Here is a 20713-nt window from a genome sequence, read left to right as displayed (position 1 = left end):
AGGTCTCAGCAAATATTTAACCAACGGGGTTTCTTCCTGATTGTTTTCAAACCTGACAATACCTTACCAATTGCACCCAGTCAATTCTTATACGTGTACAACTGGACTCTGCATGATAACACTTCTTATAGAAACCCTGACAAAGATTCTTATTAGCTCCTGTTCTTTGAGACCCTTAAGGGAGGCTCTCACGCCTGCTAATATGCATTAAACTGAATACTGTTTCTGCTTGAGTGCAGCATGGCTATATTTTGATGTAAGGAAATAGAGCCTATACTCTGGCCAAATGTAAACAACCTTAAGAAGCATCAGGTAGAAACAGTGCCAGAAACATAAATACATGGATGCTAGGTAGTTCTGAGTGCTCTGTAGGAAAATGAAGCCAATCAATATGGCCCACATATTGATGGTGTCAATGTAGGCAGAGAGCTTACAGTGTCAAGGCACTGGTCCATATATGAGCTCATTAGAAGGCAAAACTTGAGCCAGGAGAGTGGAACCATGTGGTGATCTGGGGAAAAGTAGAGGAGATGGCAGGTGCTAAGATTCAGGTGCTTGGTGTTTTAGAACAAGAAGGCCAGTAGCCGGACTGAGATGAAACCTTAGAGGTAGGGGAAAAGGACATGCAAACCATCAGGAAGACTCTAAAGTGAAGTCCCTCAGTCATGTCCAACTCTTTGAGACTCCATGGACTGTAGCCCACCAGGCTCCTCCATCCGTGGAATTTTCTAAGCAAGAGTACTGGAGTGGGTGGCCATTGCCTTCTCCAGGGGATCTTCCCAACCCAGGGATCAAACCTGGGTCTCCCACATTGTGGGCAGATGCTTTACCATCTGAGCCACCAGGGCATCCCTTAGGGAAGACTCTAGGACATGGTCCAAATGTAAGCTATTGCTCTGAATGAGGTCAGAAGCTGGTGGAGGGTTCTGGGCAAAGAAGTGACTGGATCTGCTTTATGGTTTTACAGGTCATTCAGTGGTGTCTGCACAAGGGGCAAGGGGAGAAGCAGGGGTGACTCTCAGCATACGGGTTGCTCTTGCTCATGCACGGATTCCAGAATCTTCAACATCCTGAGTGACTCTTCTTCCTGCTGCTAAGAAAGAGGGTTGGAGGCCACCGGGAATATGAAGACAGCTCGGTGCTCCTCTTCACCTGGGCCCACTTCTTCCTTTTCTCCAAGGTTCTGAGCAAAGCAACAGTCTCGGGCCCCTGCTGCTTTCAGAGGTGAATGGGTTAAGCTTGAGCTCAGCCTTCCTCTTCCTACTCACTTCTTCCTGTGGCAGCTTCCCACTGCCCAGAAGGAAGCAATCCTATCTGCCACTGCTGAGTGCTCATGCTGCTCTCAAGTCCCCTAAAGACCTTTCAGAAAACTTTGGGACTTTTCACAAAATCATAGAAAATTTACCTTTCTTTTTTTTGTTTTTGGTTTTTTTGTTTGTTTGTTTGTTTGTTTGTTTTGCCTTCTGGAAGCCTACGATGTTTTTAGAGAACTGATCTTTAGCTTCTCCAATCGAACATTTTCCAGCCATCAGAGCCATGCACATCGAGCTCTCCACCTGCTTCTTTCTGTGCCTCTGGCCATGCAGCTTCGGTGCCATCAGAAGATACTACCTGGGTGCAGTGGAACTGTCCTGGGACTATAAGCGAAGTGAACTGCTCAGTGACCTGCACGTGAACACGAGGTAAACCCAGGTTCTAGAGACACTGGGCAGGATGGTGGGTGTGGGACTCTGGCTGGTGGAAGATACAGACATGGGTTACAGTAGCTGTGATGCTACTGAAGCCCTAAAGAGTATTTCCAAGTCAGTGCCAATCCTTTTCATAGATCTAACCTATTTGTTGATTTTTTTTTTTTTCCCTATCTTGTCCATTGCTTCTCTTTGTCACATGCTGCCACTCTGGAAACTAGAGAGTGGAAAAGAGTGAGGGCAGAGAGGCAAGTAGCATAAGAGATGGAACAAAACTTCTATCAGGGAGAAGAGCAACAAGACCCATCAGTATTACCCAGTTTTGGTGTAAGGATAGAATTAACCATGAATTCAGAAGCTTTTCATCTTTTCCGGGTTCTGGAGCATTTGGGGAGAGTAGGATTAAATAATCTTTCCAATATTATCTATGGCCATTGATTTAGTCAGATTTTCTACCTATTCTTCAGTCAATGTTCATTTATATACATTTTCCTAGAAAGCAATCCATCATCCCTAGATTTTATAGTGTATTGGAATCAAGTCACGTAGTAGTTGTGTGATACTGTTAACCTCTTTTGTGTTTGTAGTTATATTTATGTTCTTAGCTTGTGTATGTTCTCGTTACTTCTCTTAAAAGTAATATTTTCAGGATGTTTCTGGATTTTATTGCTTTTGTCAGCAACCTGCATCTTTTGGGTCTATGAATTTCCATTTTTACTTTCATCGATTCATTTCTTCTTCATTACTTCCGTTGGTCCATTTTGTTGATCTAATTGTTTGCTTATTGAGTTAAATGCTGAAAGCATTTATTTACAATTTTGTGATGTTTTCTTTAAATGTGTATTATAAAGTTTTAAGCCCAGTACATACTTGATGGTAATGTAAATATTAAATATGGTCATGTCATACAAGCATTGCAATCTTTTTTGTTCTGTTTGCTTTGCTCCCTACATTTCTTCTACCTGAACCTGCTTCTTGATTATCCCCAATTGGGTACCCTAGTATGGTAATATAGATTCATGAACACACATGTATTCACATATATGCAAATAAAGGTTTTCTTTGTCATTGTTTGTTTTATAAAAATAGGATACTATACATTTTTGTCACTCATTAACACCAAATGGAATCCGGTGCAAGTCAATTTAATGACTACATAAAATTTAATGGCTATGTAAAATTCCATATTATTCAAGTTTCTTTTTTGGCCATTATACCCTGTATCATTATATCAGTTCAGTTCAGTTCAGTTGCTCAGTCGTGTCCCACTCGTTGCAACCCCATGGACTGCAGCACGCCAGGCCTCCCTGTCCATCATCAACTCCTGGAGTTTACTCAAGCTCATGTCCACTGAGTCGGTAATGCCATCCAACCAACTCATCTTCTGCCATCCCGTTCTTCTCCTGCCTTCAATCTTTTCCAGCATCAGGGTCTTTCCCAATGAGTCAGTTCTTTGCATCAGATGGCTAAAGTATTGGAGTTTCAGCTTCAGCATCAGTCCTTCGAATGAATAGTCAGGACCTATTTTCCTTTAGGATGGACTGGTTGGATCTCCTTGCAGTCCAAGGGACTCTCAGGAGTCTTCTCCAACACCACAGTTCAAAAGCATCATTTCTTTGGTGCTCAGTCTTCTGTATAGTCCAACTGTCACATCCATACATAACTACTGGAAAAACCATAGCTTTGACAATTCAGACCTTTGTCAGCAAAGCAACATATCTGCTTTTTAATATGCTGTCTAGGTTTGTCATAGCTTTTCTTCCAAGGAGCAAGTGTCTTTTAATTTTGTGGCTGCAGTCACCATCAGCAGTGATCTTGGAGCCCAAGAAAATACAGTACATCACTGTTTCCATTGTTTCCCCATCTATTTGCCATGAATGATGGGACAGGATGCCATGATCTTTGTTTTTGAATGTTGAGTTTTAAGCCAGCTTTTTCACTCTCCTCTTTCACTTTCATCGAGAGCCTCTTTTGTTCCTCTTCACTTTCTGCCATTAGGGTGGTGTCATCTGCATATCTGAGGTTATTGATATTTCTCCCGGCAATCTTGATTCCAGCTTGTGCTTCATCCAGTCCAGCGTTTCTCATGATGTACTCTGCATATCAGTTAAATAAGCAGGGTGACAGTATACAGCCTTGATGTACTCCTTTCCCAATTTGGAACCAGTCCATTGTTTCATGTCTGGTTCTAACTGTTGCTTCTTGACCTGCATACAGGTTTTGCAGGAGGTAGGTAAGGTGGTTTGGTATTCCCATCTCTTTAAGAATTCTCCACTGTTTGTTGTGATCCACACAGTCAAAGGCTTTAGTGTAGTCAATGAAGCAGAAATAGGTGTTTTTCTTGAATTCTCTTGCTTTTTCTATGATCCAACAGATGTTGGCTATTTGATTTCTGGTTCCTCTGCCTTTTCTAAATTCAGCTTGAACATCTGGACATTCTTGGTTCACATACTGTTGAAACCTGGCTTGAGCATTTTGAGAATTTTGAGCATTACTATGTTACCATGTGAAATGAGTGCAGTTGTGCGGTAGTTTGAACATTCTTTGGCACTGCCCTTCTTTGGGATTGGAATGAAAACTGATCTTTCCCAGTCCTGTGACCACTGCTGAGTTTTTATATTTACTTGCATATTGAGTGCAGCACTTTCACAGCATCATCTTTTAGGATTTGAAATAGCTCAACTGGAATTCCATCACCTCCACTAGCTTTGTTCGTAGCAGTTTGCAATAACATCTACTTATTATCTTACAGTTTCAGTGGGTCAGAAATCCAGGTGGGCTCAACTAGGAACTCAACTTGGAATCATACAAGGCCAAAATCAAGGTGTTTACAGGGCTGTGGTCCTTACTGGAGGCTCCGGCTTGGGGGAGTAGGGGGAAACCCACTTCCAGGCTCAATTGGAATTTAGTTCCTTCTTTCAGTTTCCATGCAGTGCCGTCCATCTTCATGCTAACAAGTGTACACCAAGTCTCTTTCATGCTTCAAATCTAACTTCAATTTCCATGACATCTGTTAAAACTTCTGCTCTGTCTCCCTCTTCCACTTTTAAGAATCCTCATGGTTACATTGGACCCACCCAGACATTTCAAGATCCTATTCCCATCTCAAGATCAACTGAGTAACAACCTTAATTCCATCTGTCAAGTTTCTTCTACCATGTTAACAGAACATATTCCTGAGCATAACACCAAGGGGCAGAGGTCATAAGGGACATTTTCCCTACCACAGGTATAATTTACATATAGTGAAACACACAGATTTTTAAATGTGAAGTTTGAGGAGTTTTGACAAATCATACTAGTTACATAAACACCACCCCAGTCAATCATCCTGCAACCTTTTAGTAAGTCTCTCTACCTTGACCTGGCACCAGGCAACAAGCTCCTTTCTGGAATTACACATTTGCTTTTGACTTTATAAGACTTTTATATCAGTAAATTCATACAGTGTGCACTCTTCAGTGTCTGGATTTTTACCTTAGGCATCGTGATTTGGAAATTTGCTCAGGCTGTCACATGAAGTTGTTCTGTCCTTTTTATTGCTGATTACTGCTCTTTTGAGGGAATATATCACAACATATACTTTTTCCCTGCCACATGAACCTTTGACTTGTTTCCAGGGGTTAATATAAATAAACCTGCTGTGAACATTCCTGTACCAGTGTTTGTGTGGCCATCCACTTTCATTTATCTTAGCTGCATATTCGATGAGTGAAATTGCTGGATCATATGGAAATGCACATTTAACTTTATAAGACACTACGAACAGATTTCTGGAATGATTATACCATTTTGTACTCTCATCAACAATGCATGAAAGTGCCAGTTGCAACACATACCAGGTATGTGATGTTGCTAGACAGAGGATGAGATGGTTGGAGGCATAACTGACTCAATGGACATGAGTTTGGGTAAACTCCGGGAGTTGGTGATGGACAGGGAGGCCTGGCATGCTGAGATTCATGGGGTCGCAAAGAGTCGGACATGACTGAGCAACTGAACTGAAGTATTTAATTTTAGTTATTTTAATGATTATGTGCTGATATCTTACTGTATGTTTAATTTTACATTTCTCTGATAACTAAAGATACTGAGCACCTTTACATGTGTGATTGACCATTCCTGTATATCATTTAATAAGATGATGATGCAAATATTTCGCCCGTTTTTACATTGGGTTGTCTTATTATTGTTGAGTTTTGAGAATTCTTTATATATTCTGGATACAAGCACAATTTGTTTTCAAAATTTTCTCCCAGCACAAAGATTTTCATTTTGATGAATTCCAATTTATCTATTTTTTTTTCTGCTAGTTGCTTGTGTTTTTGGTATCATATCTAAAAATCTATTACCAAATCCAAAGTCACAAGAGACTTATACCAGTGCTTTCTTCTAAGAGTTTTATAGGTTTAGCTCTTATATTGAGTTATTTGAGTTAATTTTTTTGTATGGTTTAAGGAAGGGATCCAAGCCTGTGGTTATGCAGTGTGACTGATCCTGAAGTAGAGGCCCAGATGATCAGTAGCCTGGTATATAAATGAACCATTGGCCATTTATCTGTTAATATTGGACTATTTGAAAATTAGTGTTGAGATAATTGTACTTAATATGTTGTGGTTGTATTATAGCTTTCATCTAGCATGCAGGTTGAGGTATAGTGAGTCACAGTCTGTGTTTAAAATTGAATGGAGAAAATGATTTATTTCATATCTAGATTTCTTTTGTTTTATAGGCAGTCACATGTATTTACCAGGAAAAAGTTGATAGAATTTTATTTTGATGATACCATTTTATAGTCCAGATTATTTTGATACTGATTAACAGGATAAGCTGACTCTGAACATATCCTGACAACCTCTGCCAAGACTTGAAATAAACATCTGGGAAATTCAGTTTTATATTATCTATTCCTGCAGCTGCTCAACTTCTTCTAAGCAAAGGTCAGGGAATATAATAGGTTTTCCGATGGATTTTAGATAAAATGTGAAAGAACAGTTCAGGTCAAGGATATTGTTGTGAAATATATTTGGCAAGATTTATATATCAAAGCCCAAGGGAAATGCACAAACAAAAACCCACATAAGTTAGGAAAGAGTAAAACCTGTGAATCTGGGAACATTTTGTCACTTACTGTGCAGATTATGCTGAATCGGAGTCATAAATCACGTCCCAGTTGACTAGGGCCTAGGCCTTCTGTTTTCTCTATTGCACAACCTTGTTCTTTTATCTAGCTTTTGATTTTTCCCTTTTCCCTCAGAGAGAGAAAAAAATTGCTTCTGTGTACAGATGATCCTGTTCCTTCTCTGGTCTTCCAAGCTCTTGATCTAGTAAACACTTTTTATGTCTTTGATTTTCATTTTAGTCAGAAATATTAAAGTGAAAGCACTGTGCTAGTGTGTAGCAAAATACCTATCTCTGGACATAGATCTGAGTCTTGTTAGAAACCACTGGCAACTTTGGAGAAACTGGGTAAGGCACACTCAGCAGAACCAAGGAGATGGACTAGTCAGAGGGGAAGGGAACAAACTCTAGAGAGGAGTTGATGACTGTGCCTCAAGATTGCCAGAAGATGGGACAAATCAATTCAAGATTCAATAACTAAAAGCCCTGTAGGTCTATGACAAAGCTAGTGCCATGGAAATTTCCAGAGATGGATGAAATTAGAGCACATTGAAATATGAATTAGTGACACAGATTGGGTTCCCTAGAAGCAGACTGTGAGATACAGATTGTCCTGCAGGAATGTTATTTAGAGTTGTCTAGGGATCAATACCAGAGGAAGCAGGAGTGGGCAGAGGGAGAAACTGGGCTGCCATACAGGCCAGCCCTCCACAGAGCTCTGGAGCTCAGATGACCCTTCTGAATTGTCCCGGTTGGGCCAAGGCTGCCAGGCCCCTGTGTCTCCGTACTGATCAGCCATTCAGTTCAGTCACTCAGTCGTGTCTGACTCTTTGCGACCCCATGGACCACAGCACGCCAGGCCTCCCTGTCCATCACCAGCTCCTGGAGTTTACCCAAACTCATGCCCATTGAGTCGGTGATGCCATCCAACCATCTCATCCTCTGTCATCCCCTTCTCCTCTTGCCCTCAATCTTTCCCAGCATCAGAGCCTTTTCAGATGAGTCAGCTCTTCACATCAGGCAGCCAAAGTCTTGTAGTTTCAGCTTCTACATCAGTCCTTTCAATGAACACCCAGGACTCATCTCCTTTAGGATGGACTGGTTGGATCTCCTTGCTGTCCAAGGGACTCTCAAGAGTCTTCTCCAATACCACAGTTCAAAAAACATCAATTCTTCGGTGCTCAGCTTTATTTATGGTCCAACTCTCACATCCATACATGACTGCTGGAAAAACCACAGCCTTGACTAGATGGACCTTTGTTGGCAAAGTAATGTCTCTGCTTTTTAATATACTGTCTAGGTTGGTCATAGCTTTCCTTCCAAGGACTAAGCATCTTTTAATTTCATGGCTGCAATCACCATCTGCAGTGATTTTGGAGCCCCAAAAAATAAAGTCAGCCACTGTTTACACTGAACCCTATCCTGGGAGGGGGCGTGGCCTGCTCCAGAAAAGGGTGTGGTCTGCTCTGGGGTGGGTGTGGCCTCCCTGGGAAAGGCCCCCGGGCTGCTTTGGGGAGGGGACGTCCAGGCCACTGTAGGCGGGGCATCAGCGTCTAGAAGAGAACTGAGCTCTAGGCGGGGGTGGGGGAGCCCTCCAGCAGCACCCTGGGCCCAGGTGGTTGGGTTTGAGCACTTTCCGGGCCATTCCACCCCCCAACCTCGTCTCCATCACGGCCCCCACCCACTCACCCTCCATGTCCTCACGTGTAATGGGGGGCAACTGCTCCAGGTCCCAGGGGCCACTGCACTGTGCCGCTCAGCTAGGGGGACTGCCTGAGGGTGTGACCCAGTCCTGCCCACCTCCCAGGGGGCGGTACCCGCCTCCTCTTCTTGGCGGTTCCCCGGGGGCTCCTCCTCTGGCACGCTGCTCCTTGGGTAAGCTAGCCCCAGGTCCCTAGGGGGCGTCCCTAGCTTCTCAGTCAGTGAGACCCCTGTGTTTTAGCTGTAAGGACCTTCTGGGATCGCTGAGCCCAGACAGAGCTGCAGGCGGGGATGGGTGGCATAGACTCCCCGGGTGGGTCATAGGGGAAAAGAGATTTGTTTGCTGTTGTTCTTTGGTTCCTAAATCCCTGTGTTCTCACTGGGGCCCCAGAAGCATCTCTGAATCAATGCATATCCGGAACCTTGGAGGCTGACACTCTAGCTTCGTGGAGCTTTAGGTAGAGAGGTCCTCCTATTCCTTTCTCTGTCTGGCAGTTTCTGGATGGGGTGGCATCCAATAAATCCAATGAATGCCATGGTCGTGGGCTCACTGCAGCATGTCCTTTGCTGTACATGGTCCCAATCTGTTAGGATGCCATATGGAATCCTGCATCAGTGAATCAAACCCTCGGTGAGTCCTCAGGCAGCGGTGCTAGCTGAGACCCAGCAGGCAGGAAAGCTAACATATCCCTGGAACACATGTCTCTTCACACCAGAATGAAGCGCCAGCCCTTCTAGGATGGAAGGGATTTAAGGCAATCATTTTGCCACCAAATATTTGACTAGTGTGCATGATGGACCAACTGGGAACTGAGCAGTGGTTTCTCTTGCTGGTGGGTTGGATTTTTGGAGGTGACACTAGTTAAATGAGCCTGCAGTTCAGTTGACTTCAGTTGCTCAGTCGTGTCCAACTCTTTGTGACCCCATGAACCACAGCACGCCAGGCCTCCCTGTCCATCACCAACTCCAAGGGTTTACTCAAACTCATGTCCTATTGAGTCAGTGATGCCATCCAACCATCTCATCCTCTGTTGTCCCCTTCTCCTCCTGCCTTCAATCTTCTCAGCATCAGTGTCTTTTCAAATGAGTCAGCTCTTCAGTGTCTTTTCAAATGAGTCAGCTGTTTGCATCAGGTGGCCAAAGTATTGGAGTTTCAGCTTCAAAATCAGTTCTTCCAATGAATATTCAGAACTGATTTCCTTTAGGATGGACTGGTTGGATCTCCTTGCAGTCCAAGGGACTCTCAAGGGTCTTTTCCAACACTACAGTTCAACACTACAGTTCAATAGCATCAATTCTTTGGTTTTCAGCTTTCTTTATAGTCCAACAATCACACCCATACATGAGTACTGGAAAAACCATAGCTTTGACTAGATGGACTTTTTTTGGCAAAGTAATATCTCTGCTTTTTAATATGCTGTCTAGGTTGGTCATAACTTTTCTTCCAAGGAGTAAGTGTCTTTTTAATTCATGGCTGCAGTCTTAGTCAGTGGGAAACTTTGCTTTTCTGTCCATTCACTAATTCTCTCCATAGCTACTTAGCTCACATCTTGACAGCACAGAGATGACACGTGTCAAGGCTGGCTAACGGTAACAGTCATGTTGTCTATGTTATTCTTTTATGCTTCTTCCACAATAGATACTGTCTAAGGCATGAACATAGGACATGCAGGTCTTTTTATTTTGCACCCACTCACTAATATGCTTTGGCCCCAGACATTAGTGTCCCTGACTTTCCACTCCTTTTCCTTCTAGGCCCCTGAACAGACAGTCAAGCTATTTGCTGCTGTCCATCAGTCTGAATATATTTGAACATTGGGCTGTTTCTCTTTCTATTCAAATTGAAGAAGCAACAACTTTATCCAAACTGTGGCCTGCTGGGGGATATTCCTTCTCCACTCTCTGTTAAGTCCAACCCTGAGTGGGGCTGTAATACAGCATCAGTCCATTTTTGGCTTGCACCTTCATATCAAGCTCTGTGTGTGTGTGATCAGTTGCTTCAGGCGTGTCTGACTCTGCAACTCCATGGACTGTAGCCCTCCAGGCTCCTCTGTCCGTGGGATTCTTCAGGCCAGAATCCTGGTGGGGGTTGCCATTTCCTCCTCCAGGGCATCTTCCTAACCCAGGGATCAAACCCAGATCTCCTGCTTTGCGGGCAGGTTCTTTACCACTGAGCCACCTGGGAAGCCCCACAGCAAGCTGACCCATCTGGAAATAAAGCTCAGGGTTTTTTCTCCCCTTAGCAACTGGTTGCCAGGGATCCCCGACATGGCTGTGAGTGTAACGTGAGGTACCAGCGACTGTGTAGCAGGACTAGATGAGTTGGGCTGTTGAGGATCCACCCATTCGGCCACAATCCATGCAGGTTTCCACTCCGTGCTCCATGAATCAGCTGCTTTTACTGGAAGGGCTTCCTTATCAGCATGCTGGCTTCCGGTGCTCAGCCAGCACAGAGTCATCTGTTCCGGCCTTGGGGCTGGCTGAGCTGCTCGCTGGGCACGTGCTTTCTGGGGAGTTCTGGAAATCCCGGGATGGACTGAGATGCAAGGCTCTCTGGGATGGGAGGGAGGCGGGGAGACACTTAATCTTTTAATTCACTAGATCGCATTTGAAAAGGGCCAAAAGAATGGTCTCCTGGTTCCCCTGATGGCACCTCTCAATAACATCTTGATTCAAAGTTCAAGGTGAGGTCTTCCTTCCCCCTCTTGGCCTCCTTGGTCAACCTCCCTTGAGAGAGGTCCATGCACACTTGGGAGGAGCATTTGCAGTCAATCTTGATGCTCAACCCCCGCAAGGCTGTGGAGGTCTTCCTCTGCACCTCTGCATCACTTGGCCACTTTCTCTTGTGCTTCCAACCATCTTGACTTTACGTGGAGGAAGGGAAATGTTAAGTGCACGCTCCCCATGTTCAGGCTCAGCCAAACCCTTCCGTTTTCTAAAGAGGCATCTACCTCACTTCCTTGGCTGATCCTTCCTCCTCGGTCTCGACCCCGTCTCAGGCTCACGGAGCATCCTTCCATGAGTGGCTGTCTGGTGTGTCTGTCTGCGTCTGCCCCTTTTCTTGCCACCCTTCCCCACTCTTTCATTCATGTTGTCATATGACTTGGCAAGTCTTGTTCTGAGTATGGACTCAAAATAATTGAAAACAGAGTCTTGAGCTGTTTGTACACCCATGTTCATAGTAGCATTATTCTCAATAAGTAAAACATGGAAGCAACCCAAATATCCATCGGTGAATGAATACATAAACAAAATGTGATATATACATCAAATGGAATAGTATTGAGCCTTGAAAAAGAAGAGAATTATTACACTTGCTGCAAAATAATTGAACACTGAAGAGTTTCTGCTCAGTGAAATCAACCGGTCACAAAAAGACAAATACTGTGTCATTCCACTTGCATGAGGCGCTTACATTAGTGAACTTTATAGAGACAGAAAGTAGGCTAATGGTTTCAGGACCTGGAGGAAGTGGGCACTGAGGAGTTAGAGTTTCAGTTTTGCAAGGTAAGAAGAATTATGCAGAAGGATGGTGGGGATGGTTATCATTACTTTAATGATATTAATATACTTAGTACTAATGGAATGTACACTTAACAATGTTTAAGATACTTTCTCTGCGGAATCACCATGGCGGCTGGGACCGTGTACACGTACCCTGAAAACTGGAGGGCCTTCAAGGCCCTCATTGCCACTCAGTACAGCGGGGCTCAGGTCCGCGTGCTCTCCGCACCACCCCACTTCCATTTTGGCCAAACCAACCGCACCCCCGAATTTCTCCGTAAATTTCCTGCTGGCAAGGTTCCAGCCTTTGAGGGTGATGATGGATTCTGTGTGTTCGAGAGCAACGCCATTGCCTACTATGTGAGCAACGAGGAGCTGCGGGGAAGTAGTCCCGAGGCAGCAGCGCAGGTGGTGCAGTGGATGAGCTTTGCTGATAGCGACATAGTGCCACCAGCCAGCACCTGGGTGTTTCCTACCCTGGGCATCATGCACCACAACAAGCAGGCCACAGACAATGCAAAGGAGGAGGTGAGGCGAATTCTGGGGCTGCTGGATGCTCACTTGAAGACGAGGACTTTTCTGGTGGGCGAACGTGTGACGCTGGCTGACATCACAGTTGTCTGCACCCTGTTGTGGCTTTATAAACAGGTTCTGGAGCCTTCTTTCCGCCAGGCCTTCCCTAACACCAACTGCTGGTTCCTCACCTGCATTAACCAGCCCCAGTTCCGGGCTGTCTTGGGAGAGGTGAAACTCTGTGAGAAAATGGCCCAGTTTGATGCTAAAAAGTTTGCAGAGAGCCAGCCTAAAAAGGACACCCCACGGAAGGAGAAAGGTTCTCGAGAAGAGAAGCCGAAGCCCCAGGTGGAGCGGAAGGAGGGCAAAGAGGAGAAGAAGGCGGCCACCCCTGCTCCTGAGGAGGAGCTGGATGAATGTGAGCAGGCGCTGGCTGCCGAGCCGAAGGCCAAGGATCCCTTTGCCCATCTGCCCAAGAGTACCTTTGTGTTGGATGAATTTAAGCGCAAGTACTCCAACGAGGATACGCTCTCTGTGGCGCTGCCGTACTTTTGGGATCACTTTGATAAGGATGGCTGGTCCCTGTGGTACTCTGAGTATCGCTTCCCTGAAGAGCTCACCCAGACCTTCATGAGCTGCAACCTCATCACTGGAATGTTCCAGCGATTGGACAAACTGAGGAAGAATGCCTCCCGTGATGACCATCTTCTAGCCTAGCTGGGAAAGATTGGATGTAGTTAGGAGGTGGTGACATGGGGCTTTGTAACTACCTAATTCCAGACCCTCCCCCGTGAGGGGGGAGACTACCTGCTGGTTGGGGGGAGAGCGCAGCATGCACAGTCACTTACCACGCCTCCCCGCCGCTGCCGGGTGGGGCCGCAGCCATTCCCAAGAATCAGTTTTAACACTTCAGACCAACAACAAGACGAGGCACAGACTCCTTGGAACAGATAACTGGCCTGTGGGCCCAACTTGGCAGCAGAGCGTCTCTGGGGTATCCCTACTTTCTCACAAGGAAGTGGGGTTCCAAGATTTAAGTAACTTGCCTGTGATCACACGTCTTAGGTGGTGGAGGCAGAATTTTGAACCCAGTGGGTGTCCCTGGAGCCTGTACCATAAACACACCCTGCTGCTTCCTGGAATGTAGAGCAGTCATAAATGTCATTTAACAACCCTGAAAAAAAACAAAAACAAAAACAAACAACAAAACAATGTTTAAGATAGTAAATACTATGCTTTGTGTGTTTTACTGCAACAAAAAATTGGAAAAAATTTACAATCCCTGTAGGTCAGTGATTTTCCAATTTAGCAACTTTTACCACTTTTAGATTGCATTTGCCTTTTCTGCATCAGTATTCCCAGTAAAACCCTTCTAAGAAAAAAAAATTCTTATGAGAATAAATGATTCTCTGGTGCAACTACTCCTTAAAGGGATGCTGGAATTTTTGTTTCAGCATAAGGTTGATAAAGAAGTAAGTAATAAATGCAAGATGCCTTGTTATTTATTTCACTTCATGGTAATCCCAGGTATAGTGTGGCTATCGCTCCAAGTATACCAATACCCACAATCAGAAGCTGCTGCTCTTTTTAGCAATTTAGCTTTATTGTTGTCCTTTTTACCATTCTCCATCTCTCATATATCCTGCTTTGCAAAAACCCCTGAGGGGCAATAAGACAAGAAACAACACCCACTCTACATCTATTTATATACCTTTAAAGCCTCTCTTTTTGCATGTTTCTAGCACGTGTTCTGTGATGGTATAATGGCATGCAGTATGTCATTTATAAGTGAATGAATATACATTTGCAGGGGGTGAGTGCTCAACTTTTTTGACTGAATGGGGTTTGGAGAATAGGATCTCCACATGAAAACTTTCTGCCAGGGCAGGAGCCTTGTTTTCTCCATATGAGTCTTTATAACTCAAATGTCCATGCCTCTTGCCTACACGTCCTTGGCTTGTTGAAAGAATACTAATTGGTAGAAATATGATGACAGACAAGAATTAGGTGGCCAGAGCATAAACCAGGAAGAGAGGCCTTCTATGGCATGTAGAAAACTGCAAAACTACTCCATGGGGTACAAAAATCAGCACATGAAAACCAGTGGGTAGAAATATTCACCTACAACCATTTTGTATTTCCTGCCAGCTTGCCTGGGGCTTTCTTTGCTCTGATTCACCTTAGTCCTTTTGATTACTCAGACTAGACTGGGCCCCAGGACATGCAAACCTAACTTGTCAGATAAGGAGAGAGGAAAAAGTTGGGTATCAGCCTTAACTTAAAAGAGTTTTAATAATTGAGGCAAAGAATAATATTTGGGGAACATTAACATAATTATGAAATGTCTGATTCAGTAGCTGATCCATGCGTAAATGGATGTGGTGTGTGTGTGTGTGTGTGCTCAGTAGTGTCGAACTCTGTGACCCTGTGTACTGTAGCTCACTAGGTTCCTCTGTCCGTGTAATTTTCCAGACAAGAATACTGGAGAGGGTTGCCATTTCCTTCTCCAAGAGATCTTCCCAACCCAGAAATCGAACTCATGTCTCTTGTGTCTCCTGCATTGGTAGGCGAATTCGTTACCACTGTGCCACGTTGGATAATTGGCGGTATCTGGTAATTTTAGGTACATACTGAAAAAATTTGAATTCAAGGTACTTAGATGAAAGTTATAGTCTTTTTTTAGAGATAAAATGAAAGGATGTTATAGTTATTGTTTTGGAAAAGGATTTTTTGGCTGGTAGTGTATGAGTATTGATTTTATGCTTTTTCTTATTGTATGGCACTTAATGTGTCAGATGACTTTTGAAAACAGTGTTTTGATTTGATGGTGGTGGTGGTTTAGTCACTAAGTCATGTCCAACTCTTGCGACCCCATGGACTGTAGCCTGCCAGTGTCCTCTGTCCGTGGGATTTTCCAGGCAAGATTACTCAAATGGATTGCCATTTCCTTCTCCAGGGGATCTTCCTGACCCAGGAATCGAACCCGGGTCTGCTGCATTACAGGCAGATTCTTTACCGACTGAGCTATGAGGGAAGATTTCTCTTTGATTTGATGGGTGTTAGGACGCTGTAAAGAGCAATATTGCATAGGAACCTGGAATGTTAGGTCCATGAATCAAGGCAAATTGGAAGTGGTCAAACAGGAGGTGGCAAGAGTGAATGTCGACATTCTAGGAATCAGGAAACTAAAATGGACTGGAATGGGTGAATTTAACTCAGATGACCATTATATATACTACTGTGGGCAGGAATCCCTTAGAAGAAATGGAGTAGTCATCATGGTCAACAAAAGAGTCTGAAATGCAGTACTTGGATGCAATCTCAAAAACGACAGAATGATCTCTGTTCATTTCCAAGGCAAACCATTCAATATCATGGTAATCTAAGCCTGTGCCCCAACCAGTAACACTAAACAAGCTGAAGTTGAATGGTTCGATGAAGGCCTACAAGATCTTTTAGAACTAACACCCAAAAAAGATGTCCTTTTCATTATAGGGGACTCGAATGCAAAAGTAGGAAGTCAAGAAACACCTGGAGTAACAGGCAAATTTGGCCTTGAAGTATGGAATGAAGTAGGGCAAAGGCTAATTGAGTTTTGCCAAGAGTATACACTGGTCATAGCAAATGCCCTCTTCCAACAACACAAGAGAAGACTCTACACATGGACATCACCAGATGGTCAACACCAAAACCAGATTGATTATATTCTTTGCAGCCAAAGATGGAGAAGCTCTATACAGTCAGCAAAAACAAGACCAGGAGCTGACTGTGGCTCAGATCATGAACTCCTTATTGCTAAATTCAGACTTAAATTGAAGAAAGTAGGGAAAACCACTAGACCATTCAGGTATTACCTAAATCAAATCCCTTATGACTATACAGTGGAAGTGAGAAACAGATTTAAGGGACTAGATCTGATAGACAGAGAGCCTGATGAACGGAGGTTCGTGACATTGTACAGGAGACAGGGATCAAGACGATCCCCATGGAAAAGAAATGCAAAAAGGCAAAACGGTTGTCTGTGGAGGCCTTACAAATAGCTGAGAAAAGAAGAGAAGCAAAAAGCAAAGGAGAAAAGGAAAGATATTCCCATTTGAATGCAGAGTTCCAAAGAATAGCAAGGAGAGATAAGAAAGCCTTCCTCAGCGATCAATGCAAAGAAATAGAGGAAAACAACAGAATGGGAAAAACTACAGATCTCTTCAAGAAAATTAGAGATACCAAGGGCACATTTCATGCAAAGGTAGGTTTGATAAAGGACAGAAATGGTATGGACCTAACAGAATCAGAAGATATTAAGAAGAGATGGCAAGAATACACAGAAGAACTGTACAAAAAAGATCTTCACGACCCAGATAATCATGATGGTGTGATCACTCACCTAGAGCCAGACGTCCTGGAATGTAAATTCAAGTGGGCCTTAGAGAGCATCAGTACGAACAAAGCTAGTGGAGGTGATGGAATTCCAGTTGAGCTATTTCAAATCCTGAAAGGTAATGCTGTGAAAGTGCTGCACTCAATATGCCAGCAAATTTGGAAAACTCAGCAGTGGCCACAGGACTGGAAAAGGTCAGTTTTCATTCCAATCCCAAAGAAAGGCAATCCCAAAGAATGCTCAAACTACTGCACAATTGTGCTCATCTCAGATGCTAGTGAAGTAATGCTGAAGATTCTCCAAGGCAGGCTTCAGCAATACGTGAACCGTGAACTTCCAGATGTTCAAGCTGGTTTTAGAAAATGCTGAGGAACCAGAGATCAAATTGCCAACATCCACTAGATCATCAAAAAAGCAAGAGAGTTCTGGAAAAAACATCTATTTCTGCTTTATTGACTATGCCAAAGCCTTTGACTGTGTGGATCACATTAAACTGTGGAAAATTCTGAAAGAGATGGGAATACCAGACCACCTGACCTGCCTCTTGAGAAACCTGTATGCAGGTCAGGAGGCAACAGTTAGAACTGGACATGGAACAACAGACTGATTCCAAATAGGAAAATGAGTATGTCAAGGCTGTATGTTGTCACCCTGCTTATTTAACTTATATGCAGAGTACATCATGAGAAACGCTGGGCTGGAAGAAGCACAAGCTGGAATCAAGATTGCTGGGAGAAATATCAATAACCTCAGATATGCAGATAACACCACCCTTATGGCAGAAAGTGAAGAGGAACTAAAAAGCCTCTTGATGAAAGTGAAAGAGGAGAGTGAAAAGTTGGCTTAAAGCTCAACATTCAGAAAACTAAGATGATGGCATCTGGTTCCATCACTTCATGGGAAATAGATGGGGAAACAGTGGAAACAGTGTCAGAGTTTATTTTGGGGGGCTCCAAAATTACTGCATATGATTATTGCAGCCATGAAATTAAAAGACACTTACTCCTTGGAAGGAAAGTTATGACCAACCTAGATAGCATATTAAAAATCAGAGACATTAGTTTGCCAACAAAGGTCTGTCTAGTCAAGGCTATGGTTTTTCCAGTGGTCATGTCTGGATGTTAGAGTTGGACTGTGAAGAAAGCTGAGTGCCAAAAAATTGACGCTTTTGAAGTGTGATGTTGGAGAAGACTCTTGAGAGTCCCTTGGACTGCAAGGAGATCCAACCAGTCAATCCTAAAGGAGATGAATCCTGGGTGTTCTTTGGAAGTACTGATGCTGAAGCTGAAACTCCAATACTTTGGCCACCTCATGCGAAGAGTTGACTCATTGGAAAAACCCTGATGCTGGGAGGGATTGGGGGCAGGAAGAGAAGGGGGTGACAGAGGATGTGATGGCTGGATGGCATCACCGACTCGATGGACATGAGTTTGAGTAAACTCCGGGAGTTGGTGATGGACAGGGAGGCCTGGTGTGCTGCGATTCATGGGGTCGCAAAAAGTCAGACATGACTGAATGACTGAACTGAACTGAACTGAACTGAGGAATTGTCTGGGCTTCCCTGGTAGCTCAGCTGATAAAGAATCTGCCAGCAGTGCAGGAGACCCAGCTCGATTCCTGAGTCAGGAAGATCCACTGGAGAAGGAATAGGCTACCCACTCCAGTATTTTGGGCTTCCCTGGTGGCTCAGCTGGTAAAGAATCTGCCTGTATTGTGGGAAACCTGGGTTCGATCCCTGGGTTGGGAAGATCCCCTGGAGAAGGGAACAGCTACCCACTCCAGTGTTCTGGCCTGGAGAATTCCAGTGACAGCCTGTCCTGATCTATCCAGGCTTCTATAACAAAATACCATAGACTACGTAGCTTATAAACAATAGACATTTATTTCTCACAGTTCTGGAGGCCAGACATCCAAGATCAGAGTGCCAGCTGATTTGGTGTCTGGTGACAGCCCTCTTGCTGGTTCAGAGATGCCATTTTTCATTGTAACTTACATGGTTACAAGAGGTAAGATATCTCTCCTTTATAAGGGCACTAATCCCATTCCTGAGGGTTCTGCACAGAAACATTCAGTTTGTATCAGGGATCCGGATACCATTTCCAGTCTGCATTGTTCACAGTAGAGGAGAATGAGATGGAAGCATGACCTCCAGCTATTTTTCCAAGCGGGTTCAGAGAAGGTCAACCAAAAATGAATGACTTTTTCTCTTCTTCACACAGGTTTCCTCCCAGAGTGCCCAAACCTTTTCCATTCAACACCTCAGTCATGTACAGAAAGACTGTGTTTGTAGAGTTCACAGATCAACTTTTCAACATCGCCAAGCCCAGACCACCATGGATGGGTAATGTAAACAAGATTGATTCTTTCTTGTGAAACTGGGCGTCTTGTTTCTTTGCAAGGATTCCCCGGCCTTGGACTGCAGTTTTTTAAGAGGGCAGCTGCCAAAGAAAATATTTTCTTGGTCAGTCTTCCCTTATTACCACCTCTTGGGGAAATACACTGACCAAATGGTCTCAGTCTTCTTGCCTGGCTCTCCTCCTGTGTTTATTCTCTAGATGTTCAAGTGCCCTTTATCCTGGACTTAGGTTCATTTTCTTTTTTCTCCATGCTTTCAATTCCTGGTTGTTCTTATCATTCTCATGGCTTTAAAAGATCATATATGCCAGTAACCCCCGAGTTTATATTTTCAGTTCAGACTGCTTGTTTGAAACCTCCGCTTAGATGTCAATTAAGCATGTGAAAGTAAAAGTAGCTCAGTCGTGTCTGACTCTTGGCGACCCCATGGACTATACAGTCCATGGGATTCTCCAGGCCAGAATACTGGAGTGGGTAGCCTTTCCCTTCTCCAGGGGAATCGTCCCAAACCAGGGATCAAACCCAGGTCTCCCACATTGTAGGCAGATTCTTTACCAGCTGGGCCACCAGGGAAGCCCAAATAAGTATGTAACAAGGTGTTAAGATTTCCTGTCTTAGAATTATTGCTGAGAATTATAGCTGACAAGTAGTCCCAAATTCTAAAGAAAGATAACAGCCCACCTATTCAAGACTTGTTCAGATAGTGCTCCAAATTGGTTCAGCAACCTTTAGCCCATCATGTACCTTCAACTTTTGTATTTAGTCCCTTCCTGACCCTTAGCAATCGGACAGGGTAATTTACAGTGTCTCCAGGGGTCTGATACATAAAAATATGATCTTTCACTTGGCTTCTAAGTACTCACCTGGTAATTAACAATAGTCACCTGAGTTCTGGAGGCTTTGTTTAAAAGGGAGCATGAGAGACACAAAGTACAGATATTTTGCAGCATGTTTTTTAAAATTTGTATCAAAATAACACATATTTCTAATAGTTCTTTTAGGTTTCTTAAAAAAAAAAAAAAGAAGGCTAGGAACTTATGAAAAACTTTAGATTTGAGTATTTCCTATGAAAGCATTTTTGGTATTTTGTATATATCCCCATGGAGAGGAAGGATCTCCCCTCCCCGCCATGTCAAGCTACAGCGAGGGAGGCTTCAGGAGAACTGTTTAGAAAACTTGAGATAGAATTTTTGGCACTTGGAAGATACAGACTCATGCCTGATTTTTTTTTAAATTTTTTTATTAGTTGGAGGCTAATTGGAGAAGGTGAGGGTGGGATGTTTCGAAAGAACAGCATGTATATTATCATGCCTGATTTTTATGGAAAAAACTTTCAAGGCCAGAGTCTTGCGGAGTTTCCCCTGATGGCGTCAGAAGGAGAGTGGGATATGGCGGAAGCTAACTGCACCGCCACTGTTAGGTGTGAGACCAGGAAGATTACTGGACAAAAGTTGTC

At 43.8% G+C, this 20713-nt stretch overlaps 2 protein-coding genes across 4 annotated transcripts in view; both read left to right on the top strand.

The window, feature by feature from the left end:
- Nucleotides 1-20713, top strand: part of F8 (coagulation factor VIII) — a 144893-nt gene that overhangs the window by 1989 nt on the left and 122191 nt on the right. The window contains exons 2-4 of one of the 3 annotated variants that reach the window (XM_043457542.1): nt 968-1224; nt 1471-1682; nt 19122-19243. In XM_043457542.1, the coding sequence (XP_043313477.1) occupies nt 1537-1682; nt 19122-19243 (268 nt within the window). In that variant the 5' untranslated portion in view covers nt 968-1224; nt 1471-1536. The other 2 variants (XM_043457543.1, XM_043457541.1) reach the window with 2 other exon arrangements.
- LOC122434673 (elongation factor 1-gamma-like) lies at nt 12127-13244 on the top strand. The gene has a single exon (XM_043458296.1). It carries the CDS (start codon nt 12141-12143, stop codon nt 13242-13244), a length of 1104 nt encoding a protein of 367 aa, XP_043314231.1. The 5' UTR covers nt 12127-12140.

Source organism: Cervus canadensis, chromosome X (genome assembly GCF_019320065.1).
Source record: "Cervus canadensis isolate Bull #8, Minnesota chromosome X, ASM1932006v1, whole genome shotgun sequence".
In the NCBI taxonomy this organism is placed as follows: domain Eukaryota; kingdom Metazoa; phylum Chordata; class Mammalia; order Artiodactyla; family Cervidae; genus Cervus; species Cervus canadensis.
Note: the sequence above shows the minus strand (reverse complement) of the source record. Positions and strands in the feature narration are given on the sequence as shown.

Excerpts from the sequence above, each read along its gene's own strand:
- LOC122434673 (XM_043458296.1), top strand. The coding sequence starts at position 12,141 with ATGGCGGCTGGGACCGTGTACACGTACCCTGAAAACTGGAGGGCCTTC.